Source organism: Molothrus aeneus, chromosome 2 (assembly GCF_037042795.1).
Source record: "Molothrus aeneus isolate 106 chromosome 2, BPBGC_Maene_1.0, whole genome shotgun sequence".
In the NCBI taxonomy this organism is placed as follows: domain Eukaryota; kingdom Metazoa; phylum Chordata; class Aves; order Passeriformes; family Icteridae; genus Molothrus; species Molothrus aeneus.
The window spans coordinates 46,834,751-46,847,200 of NC_089647.1; the positions used below are offsets into that span (position 1 = coordinate 46,834,751).

The window sequence follows — 12,450 nt, forward strand, 5'->3', positions numbered from 1 at the left end:
GTTTAAAATGGTTGCGTAAACATGTCTTCCTGCAGTTCAAGCTCTCTTCTCTCACACCTGCAGTGTGAAGAAGCTGATGTGTGGTGGGAAGAGCAAACTGAACCTGCTGTGTGCCAATGCTGAATCATTTAGAGGCCTAAAAAAGCTTCTTGCCAAAAAAAAAGCTGATGAACCAGTCTTACTTTAGGGCAGCTGGAATAGTTCATGCTCTCATTTTTATCGTTAGCTCTAAGAGGGAAAGACAGATTTGTTTTCACATGGTTATTGATTATTAACCAGCTTTGTGAAAGGTTACCTTTCTGCTAGATACAGCCATGGTGGGGGGTTAAAAATCAATCCCTGGGAAAGCTCTGTTTCCCAGTCACCTTCTCCCACTGAGGTCCCTTGCCATGGATAGAGTTTACACATGTTGGTTTGAGCACAGGTGAGAGAGAAAAAGAAATTATTGTGAATAAGCTCCACTCACCTTCAATACTTCTTTTCTGTCTAAGTGTGGATTCCAGAAAAGGGTTTGTGCACTGAGAAGTCACTAACTATCATACAGATAGAGAAAATCTAACCAGATTACTTTAGGAAGTGGCACTGAACTATACTCCTTACTGTTGTTTGCACACCCTTCTGCAGGTCTCTCAGGGATGCATATTGACCACTTTCAGGGACGGATTTGTGTCTGCAGAGCCCAGTTCTGGGGCAAGTGGGGCCATTGGCCATTCCCATCATTCCCATCGGCCTCCTCCATCACCCATTTTCCGCATCAAGTGGATCATTTCCCTCTCTGGTGGGACACATTCACTGCTCAGAGACTTCTCCTGCGAACCCTTAGCTGATGGGTGGTGGAAGGACTCCAGCCAAGTGTCAGTGATTGCATCCTAGGTCGAGGAGGCAGGCAGAGGTGATCCCTGGGATCTGGCTCCAGGCGGACTCACCTCCCCCAGGAACCCCGGGCTGCCGGACATCACCACCCCCAGGACGTGGCCGAGGTCTCCAGTGCCGGGATACCCAGCGGGGCCCTTTTCCTGCTCTGCGGCTCGCCACCTTGTTGTCAGAACGGCAAAGCGTGCCCTTATCGCCTGCTCACGCAGGCAGAATGAAAGAGAATTAGCTCTAAATTATACGAAATTCATTTGCTTTGGAGGGTGAAGTGTTTGCTCTATTTAGAAACGTTCGTTATAGAGAGAGGACCGCATTAAGACGCCGGGTAATGGTCCTCCCAGGAGATGAATCAATTTGCTCCGGGTTTTATGGCTTCGGGTTTGTTTGTCCGCGCCGGTTCTCCGCGGAAAACCCGGAGCAGTAAATGCTCCAGGTAACAGATCTCTGGGGAAGGGGCTGTCGGTGCTGCTCTGGAGTCGGGGCACAAGACTTCTCCGGATCAAAGGACAAGTGCCAGCAAGTGACCTGAGTGGAGGCATCGTGGGCGCGGATGGGGGAACCACCACGAAGGGAGCTGCCCATCCCCGCTGGCCGCACACTGTCTGCGAGCCTCGCCGGGCCGCGTATCCTGCCCGGAATGCCAGGGGATGGAGGGGGCAGGTGCCGGGCGCAGGGAGCCTGAGCAGCAGCCATGGCTATCTGTAATTCCCGCTAATAAAATACTTTTTCACTATCCGCACTATAATTGGTTTACAGCCTTTTTTGTTTATTTATCCATAAGAGCTGCTGTTAAATGGCTTGGGAAAGCAATCGCTTAATGGCTCAATATTGAATCAAAGGCTCAGCGTGCTTTCTAAGAGATGGGGGACCCGCGTGAGTCCAGAGCGGAAACTCAAAGCGTAATGGACTGGGCGGGTTTATGATCCCACGGAACAGGGCGCAGGAGCGAGGGAGCGGGACCCTCTTGCCTCGCCGCTCAGGGCGTGCATCACCACTGCCCAAGCCGAGCCGGGCCGGGCCGGGCCGGGCCGGGCCTCCCGCGCCCGCCCTACACAAGGCCGAGGGAGGGCACCCCGACGAAGGCGGCCGGAGTGTCGGGGAAGCGGCGGCGAGAGGAGGCGGGCCGGGCCGATAGGAAGCGTGCCTGCACCCGAGCAGGAGAGAGCGGCGGCCGGGCCGAGCGCAGGGAGGCAGGGAAATGATCTTTGTCCCTTTCGGTAGCTCTCCGCCTCCTCATAGCCTCGTCACCAAGTCAACCGGCACCAGCTCGGAGCGCATTATCTCCGAGGGTCAACACATTGCAGCCCAAGCCGCGGGGAAGGCTCCCAAATTTACCTCTTGGACAAACAATCCGCTGCCTATCGCTCGCTCTGGTGATAGCATTGTGGTCCTCCACCGGCCGGTGCTGGCCTTCGCCCAGGGCTCCGGAACACGGGTACCCCCGGGGGAGCGCCCTGCCCGTCCCTGGACACCCACATCCCTAGGGGAGATGCCCTCACAGCCAAGAGTGCCCTGTCGCTAAACCCCTCCAGGAGCCGAGTCTACACAGGCCGTCCGAGGGTTTTCCTCCCCGGGGCTCACTGAGGGAGCAGCAGCTTCTGGGCAAGAGAGGGGAGAGGGAAAAGATGAGTTTAAGCGCCATCCGTCCCGGAGCGCCCCGCGCATCGGCGCAATGCCCTGAGCCCCTGTCGGGCCCCGCAAGCCCAGCGCCGCGGGATCCTCACCCACAGCAGGGAGCAGCACCCACCCAGCACAAGGCCGGGGGTCTGGGGTCGGCCCGGCGGAGGGGAAGGAAGGGAGCTGCGGGGCCAGGGCCGCTCCGGGTGGCCTCCTGCGGCCCGCGCCCCGCCCCGGAGGGTTGCGGGAGGGCTCACGTGGGGGAGAGGCGCCTATGGGGAGGCGGCGGGAGCCGGGCAGGGCGGTGGGGCCCGGCGGGGCCGCCAGCTGTCAAAGAGGCATCCCGGGCTCCGCCAGCGGGAGCAGCCTTATGTGTCCCTAAGCTGGGAAGCCCCCTTGGCCCCGCTCGTCATGAACACCGAGGAGCAGTATTACGCCTCGGCGCAGCTCTACAAGGAGTCGTGTGCTTTTCAGAGAGCCCAAGCGCAGGACTACAACCCCAGCCCCCCCGCCTGCCTGTACATGGGCAGGCAGCAACAGACTCCTTATTCCAGCGCCTTAGGGGCTCTCGAGCAAGGCAGCCCTCCAGACATTTCACCTTACGAGGTGCCCCCCATCACTGAGGATGCCGGGGTCTCCCACCTTCATCACCATCACCACCACCACCACCCTCATCTTCCTCCTCCCCACCAGGACGCGCTGCCTTTCGCAGACGGGGCGGACACGGGGGCTGTAGAGGAGCCCCGAGTGCGGGTGCCTTTCGCCTGGATGAAGTCCACCAAATCGCACGCCTGGAAGGGACAGTGGACCGGTAAGCCCCGTCGCATCCCTCTGCCCGCCCGCTTCTGTCCCACTCGGCGTTCAATAGCTCTCCCTTGCACCGGTCCTGCTCCCACCGCTCGGATGTCGTGTGGAGCATCCCTGGAGGGTCGTTTTCCCCCTGCTAGCCTCTGCAGACCCACTGCTCTAGGGCTGCTAGTGTTGGGTTGAACGCCGGGGAGAGAGCCGGCGCTCCAGCCCCCGCCGGCGGGCTCACCGCTCCCTGCGCCTCAGCAATTATTAACGAATTATTTTTCACCAATTAACTAATTGTGGCCAAGCCGGGACGTCGTGACGCCTCCCGGGAGCTGCTTCCTCGGGCAGCAGAGCAGAGCGTCCCCCGGGCGCGGTGAGCTCCGAGCGGGGGCCGGGTCGCGGCGGCACCTGCGAGGTGGAGCGGGCGGGGAAGCGGCGGGCAGGGCAGGCGGGAGGGGACAGCCCCCGCGTCCCTGCGCCCACCGTGCGGCCGCGGAGCAGCCCCCGAGCCCTCAGGACAGCCACCGAGACCCTCTGAGCTGCCTCTCGGCTCTGCCCCGGCGCAGAGCCCATCTCCCCTCCTGGCCTCTCTATCCCGCTCCTCCCGCTCCCCGGCGGGTTTTAGGCACAAATGCACCTCTCCGAGGGAAAAAAAACAGGGCACGGAAAACAATGCACAAACGAAACAGAGTTGCCAGTGAGGGGAAGAAACTCTATCTAGGCAGAAAGTTCCGCTGCCCAACAATATTTCTGTCTCTGCCGGCACAATGTTATCGTGTCCTGCGCCTCCGTCACGCCTATACGGCAAATATTATATTAATGGCTTTGTTCAAATAGACAGTTGGAAAAAGGACCACAGCATTAAAATCTCCACGAAATAGTTTGGGAATTGCATGGGGCAGGCCGAGGGGGAGGGAAGGACAGGTGGCGGTCCCTAGTCTCCCTGAGGCGCATCCGCCCACAAAGGTAGAAGAGAGTGCTGTCCCAGCCCGCGGATGGTGCCAGAGCGGAGGTGGGGAGAGGGAGAGAGAAAATCAGGTTGTTTTCCGTGAGTTGAGTGAATTTCGGGAATAAATATAATAATAATAATAATAATAATAATAATAATAATAATAATAATAATAATAATAATAATAATAATAATAAGCCAAACTTTTGAACTACACCTCTTTTTTTTCTCTTTCTCCTGTACCCGAAGAATGACAAAACCAGCAGGAAAGCGAAACTTTCCCGATGGAAGCCTAAAATTCTTGCCTGCTGTCCCTAGCCCTCCCGGGAGGAGCAGGCAGGGGCCGTGCATGGCCCGGTCGGTGCGATGAGAGTGCAGGGTTCCTGCCGGAGCATGCCGCAGGAGCAGAAAGGGGCTGTGAGCGCTGTGCCGAGTGCGACAGAGCGCTCACAGCCAAACCCCGGCATTGTTTGTACCGTGTATGTGGCAAACTATATGGCCCGGCGGTTTATTTTTCATGCAAACCCTTGGGATTTAGGTGTCCATGGAGGCTGCGGGCCTTTGCCCAGGGAGGCCGCGGCGAGCCCGGCCCGGTGCCACACGCCGTGCCCGGCCCCGGGCTCCGCCGCTCACCCCGGGCTTATCGGCCTTGTCCCGGGGCCCGACCGACCGCGGCCCTCCGACAGACCTGGGCGTTCCGCCTTCCCGGCAGCTCCAGTAAAGTTTAAAGTAACAGAATAAGGGTTTTTTTCAGATACAAACTCATGCGTGCATAGGTTTAGATTTACCAACATTTTTATACATATATACAATGATTTTAATATTTATTTATACACGCACATAGGTATATACACATCACTATGCAAACGTTATATGTGTATTTAAATATATATTTTAAATACATATATAAGTTTTATACATAGGTTTACATTTACAAACAGTGTATATATAAATACAGAATCATGGGAATAGGAAGATGAGCTGTGGGAGAGTCCACGTATCTCTCTTGAAATTATTATTTCATTCTGGCTATTTAAAGCACCATTCCCCGCAGATGATATCAACCCAAAAATCGTTCCCAGAGGGGCGCTGGCACTGGCAAAATCGGTCCTGAGTTTCCGTGCCCACCTCCTGCCCCTCTCGATGTGCCCGCCTGTACTGCCCGTGCCCCGGTGCCCACGCGGGACTGCGGCGGCCGCGCTGGGGACGGCGATCCCGCTGCCGCCGCTTTTTACGGGAGCAAGAAACCCAAGGTTTCATCAGCCTTGGTGGTTGATGAAATGGAGCGGCAGCGGTCCAACTCCCGGCCCGACCCAGCAGCCCCACTAATTATAATGGTTATTTTTGCTTTGTTTTAGAGGGGTTTCTTTGGTGCGTTGGTTTTTTTGAGGGGTTAATTTCTTCCATTTTGCTTTGGTTTGTGTGATGGAGTTTTTTTTTCCTTTTTATTTTCTTATCTTTTTTTAAAATTATTTTTAAAATTAATTTTAACGAGAACCTGAACAATTGCGGCCCTGGATCCGGGAGCCTTTCTGAGCTTTCAGTGTCACTCAAACGATGGCACGTGAGTTTCTTCCTCGGCTCCAGAGACGGCGCTTCCCTGAAAACCTCATCCAAATCATTGCTAAAAAATATTAAATTATTGTCAAATAAAATAACAGCAGCGGTGACTGCCGACAGCAGCACCACCTCGCTCTGCCCAGCAGGACAGCTCCCCGAGGCCTCCCCATCACCCCGCTTGCTTCCCCCCGCGAATCCTCCGCGCCGCGCAGGGGTCGTGGGACGTGGTGCCCGCAGCCCGAGGGGGAGGGCGGGTGGGCCCAGGCTGACTCTCGCTTCTCTCCAGGTGGATCCTACATGGTGGAACCAGAGGAGAACAAGCGGACGAGGACGGCGTACACGCGGGCGCAGCTGCTGGAACTGGAGAAGGAGTTTCTCTTCAACAAGTACATCTCCAGGCCGCGGCGGGTGGAGCTGGCTGTCATGTTGAACTTGACCGAGAGGCACATCAAGATCTGGTTCCAGAACCGACGCATGAAGTGGAAGAAAGAAGAAGACAAAAAGCGAGGGGCGGGCAACAGCAATGACCCCGAGCAAGACTGCGTTGTGTCCTCCGGGGAGCTGCAGACCAAGGAGGATCTCCAGCCGTGCCCCGCCGGGAACCTTCCCTCGGGAGCCTCCAGGGACCTTCTCGCCCCCAGCCTAGTCCCCAGAAGGCAGCAGGACTCCCGGTGAGCCGCGGGGAGCTCCACGGCCCGGGACGAGGAAAAGGATGGGACATGGAAAAGAGCGAGAGGTTGGGGCCAGCTTGCCTCCGCCGTGCACTGCCGTGCCGTGCCGTGCCAACCCACTCGCGCCTTCCCCCGGGGAAAAGCGGTGCCTCCGCTCCGAAACTCGCGTTCTCCGGAGGGTAAATGTAAGATGCCCAGCTGTGAGAAGGAGAGGCTTGCTGCGGGCGCTAGCGCCGGAGGAGGCCTCAGGGAGCCGCCGGGATGGCGGGGAGCTGGGCCCCGCTGCCCCGGGCCACCCGCGCCTCAGCGAGCCCTACGGGACAGCTTCCCCCGGGGAAGGTGGGTGTCAGGTGGCCACCAATGGTGTGTGCCACCCCGGGTGCACGGAGAGCTCTGGACACCGGCGGAGAAGCGAGCGCACGCTGCCTTCCTTGCCGCCCACAGCCGCTCGGTCGGAGCGCGCGTCCCGCCGCGTCCGTCGGTCCACAGGCGCGGACACGGGCCCGAGTATCCCGCACCATCCATGGGCTAGCACGCCGCCGTCCCCGTCCCTTCCAGTCCCCCAGGGCATCGGCTCTACCGAGGACTCTCTCAGGACTGTTACTTACTTCTTTGGAAACTGGAACCTGGTGTCTGTCGTTTTCTTTTGCTTTTGGGAAAGACAAAGGGGGGGGAGGGGGAGGGAAGGAAAAAAAAGAGACAAAAAAAAATTTAAAAATTAGGAAAGAAAAAGCCCACGTGTCCTGCGGGCAGGATTTGTCTCCCCCGATGACCAGCACAGGTAGCCAGATCCTCCTCCGGGCTCCTCCAGCGGCTGCGGGACCCTGAGCTGCCACCAGCGCAACTCCTCGGCTCCAGGGCTGCGCTCGCCTCTTCCAGGGCTGAATGCGAGCCCAGGGATGCAGCAAAAAAAGTCGCAGGTGCTCTCCGGGCGAGCAGACAGCCAGATATATCTGGGGGTAGGGCTGGTTCCAGGGGCATTGTCCTTTGGGAAAAAGCTCCTGCCTCTCTTCCAACTCTTTCGCAAGCTCGGACTCTGCCTCGGAGAGGAGAAACCTCTCTGCGGCATGAGCTCCTGTCCCAGCGTGGCTCTCTGCGTGGTTTTGCTCTGCACACTTGTTTTTACACCCAGCAGAGGCCGGGGCCAGCTGCCTCCCGAGGCACTGCAGAGCACCGCGGACTTTTCCTGGGTGCTGCTTTTCGGCCGGCCCGATGTGCGGGAGAGCTCGGCTCCTCCGGGCTGGAGCGGGGACAGAGCCCGGCCGGGGCTTCCCTGAGGACACACGGGTGGCGGAGTCCGTGCCGGCCGCCCCGGGCCCAGCCTGCCTTTCCCGCTTCCAGGAACAGCTTCCCCGTCCCGACAACGGCGGGGACTCCAACTCAGCGGGGAACAATTCACAGCCGACCTAGGAACAGAAGACACCGGTGGGAAGGAAGCAGGAACTGTCCGGTTTGCTGTCGGTCAGGCAGATCTGCCTTCTTTCCTCGACGGGAAGGTTCCTGCCCCGTACCCGGCAGCAGCAACCCCTCGAGCATCCCTCGGGGGCCGCCACGGGCCCTCCGGCGCTGCGGGCCCGGGAGCGCCATGGGAGGAGGAAAATGAGGATAACCTGTCGCAGCCTGGCCAGAGGGTGTTCCCAGTCCCTCGGCTGCAAGCGAGGGGGAGAGCAAATAGCTTGGCACAGCTCTTTGGGGGTTTCTCGTTTCACATGGAACTTCTAAGACTAAGGCAGAAACTTGAACTGAAGGTGTAATTTGTCTGTTGCTTTTCTTTCCTCTGGGGACATTACTGTCTGTGTGCAAACAGGACTATTTCTGGTAATTTTTCCTGCAAGTTGCCTGAGAAATTTATCATCCGAGCCTGTATATCCTTGTTCATCAAAATGCAGTCAATGAGTGAGAACTGTTACTAATCATGATATGAGCAAAATTCAAATAAAGCTGTTCTGCTTAAGAAGTAAAGCACCATATTAATTAAAATAATATTTCTTAAACTTTTGGGGGATATTAAGCCATTTAGCCATTTTTAAACCTCAGATCTTTTAATCCCTATTCATTAGCATTAACCTTTCACTGGTAACATGAAGTGGAACAATTTCCATGTACCTTTTACAATGGCTGCCACAGACATTACAAATCAGGAGCCGCAGTAAAAACAGATCCAGCTGAAGAAAGGATGTCTCTGACACAAAATACCTCGATTTTATTCTAAGATTTGTTGAGCCTGGCTGAGCCCTGGCTGAGCAGCATACATGGTAGCTGAAATGTTGCCTGTCCTTTCTTTAATATAGTGCATTCAGTTTTGATTTTCTTCGTGCACTACTCTGAAAAAAAAAGCGTGCACAATTAATGGGAATTATTTGATCACGGTGCCAAGGTGTTTTTATTAGCAGAAGCAGAAGCACATAGTTTAGTTTTAATGAATAAAGTATTTTTTTTCTAAGAGCTGACATAGTTTATTTGTTTAGCACTTACATTTGTCTATGTGTATATATATATATATATATATATATATATATATATATATATATACACACCCTTTTTACAACTGCACCAATGGAAAAATTAACATTAACTAAATCAAGATACCTTGTAGATCTAAAGATTCATGGTAACTTCACCTGACAGAACAGCAGAACAGCCAGCCCTACACAGTGCTGGGGAAAGGCAAGGCTGACATGGAGAGTTACTGGACCACTGGAGTTCTTGAGCCATTTGAGCCATGTCACCTCACCAAAACCAGTTGTCCAGATATATCCATCTACCAGGGAGACACCTCCCTTTATGAAATAGTTTATGACTTACTTGGAATCACCTTTAAGCCTAGGATAGAATGTCCATAAAACTTTCTCAAACTACTTTTAAAATTAGACAAGAAATAATGAAGTGTGAGACATCTTTTTCTTTCCTTTTTGGACAATTGTGAAGTCTTTTAGGCAAGTGTGGGAGAGGTATGTCCTGAAAAATTGTATGTGTTCAGTGTTGTTTTAAGGAAATGCTGAGCAAGATTCAGGGCAATTTTCCTGTCCCTGGGTGCACCTTGCCATGGCATCCACCCCATTGGAAACTATGGAGACATCAATTGTATCTATACCTCCAGGGAAGATTGGCTGTGAGTATGGATGGAGCTTTGCACAAGCAACACCTTTGCTCCTCCTACTTTGCTCAGATCCATCCCCCAGTGCTGCAGGGAAAGCGTTCTTGTCCTGCTTCTGCACTACGGAGACACTGACTGCCATCCCATGAAAGAGCACAAGGCAGGACCTCTCCTTCCCCCAGGCTCGGCTGAGCACCTGAGGTGAACGGCAAATCCACTGGCTGAGCACCTGAGGTGAATGGCACATGGCTGGGAAAACCCCAACAGCGCCTCGGGGCTGCTGTCACACCGGGCCAGAGTCTGCTGCCAACCCTGCCTTACGTCCCCCAGCAGGACCATGTCCCGCAGTCCTGCAGCAGTGGCCGTGTGAAAAGCAGGATTGCAAGACTATACTTGTCTCCTCTATTACAAACCTATATTTTCACCTGGAGATCTCTCCATTTATGGATAATTACACCCATAAATCAATACTGAAAGCAGTGATTTAACCTAAGGTGTGAAAGATTTTCCAGTCAGGCACTGAAGGCTGTTACCTCCTACTCTGTGATTGCTGCTGCTGCCATGAACACAGCCAAAGAGATGCTGCAGGTTGAGAGATGAAATATTGCTCAGAAAGGCTTTGGTGCAGCCAGGAAGTGCAACCAGGAATGGGATGCCAGCCCTGCAACCACCACCAAAGCAGGGCCCTGTAGCCTTCCTTGGCAGTGCACCTCATGGTCTGTGCTCCACACAGGGCAGAGGTGGCTGAGGGTTACGTGTTGAGTTTCAAGGCTTGTTTTGGGAGTAGAAAGAAATGCAATTGTGCTCCCTTTACTGGTTATAGCTTAGAGAGACCTGTACACATTAGCATAGACAAACCATGCAAACACACATGCACACACACGGCTTCCAAAAAACTGTGACTCAGAAAGGCAATACCTTTTCTGCTTTCTTCTTCCGTGGATGGGGATAAAAATGGCTCAGTCTTCCAGGATATTTTTTTATAGCAATCAGGAAGAAATCTAGGGCGGACAATGAAATGAAATGAAATGAAATGACAATGAAATGTAGAAACCCTGCAGTGTCTGTGTTAGTAATGAATGCTATCTACTTTCACCTACCCGCTATTTACATTCATTTAACATTTAGCATTTATCATCACTGCTCCTGTCTTACTGGTTTCCAGCACCCTTTCCAGTGTCTTTCTGTGCACTCTGCCAGCACCAATGTTTCCCAGCAGTGCTTTAACTGCAAGTGCAAAGAATGGTGGAGCAAAGGGGAAAGTGCTTGGAGACAAGGCTTCTCCTAATCTTTGCCTTTCTACACCTGCTCTCCTCCCTGTCCTGGTGTGCAGCTCCTCTGTTCCCCAGCGCTTTTGGGATCACAGCATATGCAGGAACAAAGAAAATGCAGAGGAAATGAGCTGAGTGCCTCTCTCCCCAGCGTGCCTCGGGGATGAATCAGGCCTGGCCAGCCTCATTCATGCAGTAGGAAACTCAAACACGTGGTTCCTCTACTATAAGGTCTGACGCACTTGCTGCCTCATATCAGGGCTTGTTCCAGAAATCATTGCAGCACCACTGCAAGGAGGAGAGGACTTGTTCTCCTTCTGCATGAGGTGCCTTTAGGCATATTGACAGGAGCTCTGGTTCCATCCACCAGGATTTACTGGTCACAAGAGGCAGGTGCCTTTGCAGACAGGCATATTCTTCACAAACAACCCAAAAATAGATTGAATGGGAAGCTACTCTGGAGATGCAGGTGAGCTGGACCAACAAGGCAAGAAGATTGCAATGACCCCTGCAAAAGCAATGCATTTGGCAAAGACAGGGTTGCTTTGTCTCATAGCACAGAACAATGGAAACTATAAGCTGCTGACAGTGGCAGCTTCATTTTCTTCCTGTTCTTTGACCTAGACCCAGGAGGAGAAAATCATCTGCCCAAAGAACCCCTGGCAGAGTGATTAAGGTTCAAAAGTAAAACACATCCATCAGGCTCAGGAAGCAGAGGGTGCAATGGTTTGTGTCTCCCCTGCCAGGGCTGGACTTGGTGGTGGATACTGGAAGAGTTGTCTTCAAGAGTGATTGGTAGCACTCTGGTGGTGTTCTGTTTGAGCATGGGCAGTGTGTGCCATTTTATATTCAGCTGTGCCTGCTTTGGGCATTCCCTGCAGACCTCGGAGCACCGAGCAGAGGCAGGCAGGGATTAGTGACTCCCCTGCTGTAAGAAGGAATCAGAAACAGGGTGTGGACCTCCCCTTGCAGAGAACAGAGGGTACCCACAGCCCTTGCTGGCAGACCAAGCTGTCTCAGGACCAAGGTGGAGCCAGGGGAGCTATACCAGGTCCTGGACTGTGCAGAGACTTGTGTTTGAACACCGCTTCCCTGGGCCCAAACCCTTCTCCAGAGAAAAGCAAACAGTTGCCTGTTGGGAGCCTCAGCTGGGTGCGGCATCATAGAGCTCCAGGCATGTTTTGAACACAAACCCTCCAGGATAGGAGGCTGCACCTCCCTGCAGCAAGCAGTAGCAAAGCAGCCCCCTCACATTCTGGCTTTTAACAACATTTCAGCACAGTGGCTCGAGTCCCTCTGATCCAAACACGTGCCTCTCACTCCCTGCCAGGATTCCAGCCCGGAGAGCTGCTCTCTCATCTGGTATGCCCTCTCTCCTTTCCTGCTGCTAAGCCCTTGGTGGTGAGTCAGTATTTGGCTAAGGGTGAGACTGCATGAGGTGACATTGCTCAAGATAAGGTGGCAGAATAGCAAGTCTTGTTTTGGCATTATTTTTATTTTTAGTCCATTCTGTAAGCTGAATTTTTATCCAAAAAATGAAAACTATCATAAGAGGGGAAGGAGGGGGTAAATCCCTTTTACTTTGAAGGCATCATATCCTTTACCTTGGGATGGATG

General features: G+C 53.9%; 1 protein-coding gene across 1 annotated transcript; it reads left to right on the forward strand.

Annotated features, from left to right (window-relative positions):
• Nucleotides 1-2,901: 2,901 nt before the first annotated feature.
• PDX1 (pancreatic and duodenal homeobox 1) lies at nt 2,902-6,469 on the forward strand. Its single transcript, XM_066570989.1, has 2 exons — nt 2,902-3,301; nt 6,081-6,469. The coding sequence occupies exons 1-2, from the start codon at nt 2,902-2,904 to the stop codon at nt 6,467-6,469; spliced, it is 789 nt and encodes a 262-aa protein (XP_066427086.1).
• The last annotated feature ends 5,981 nt before the right edge of the window (nt 6,470-12,450 follow it).

Excerpts from the sequence above, each read along its gene's own strand:
- PDX1 (XM_066570989.1), top strand. The coding sequence starts at position 2,902 with ATGAACACCGAGGAGCAGTATTACGCCTCGGCGCAGCTCTACAAGGAG. Across the intron at positions 3,302-6,080 it reads CTGGAAGGGACAGTGGACCG|GTGGATCCTACATGGTGGAA; the intron begins GTAAGCCCCGTC and ends GCTTCTCTCCAG.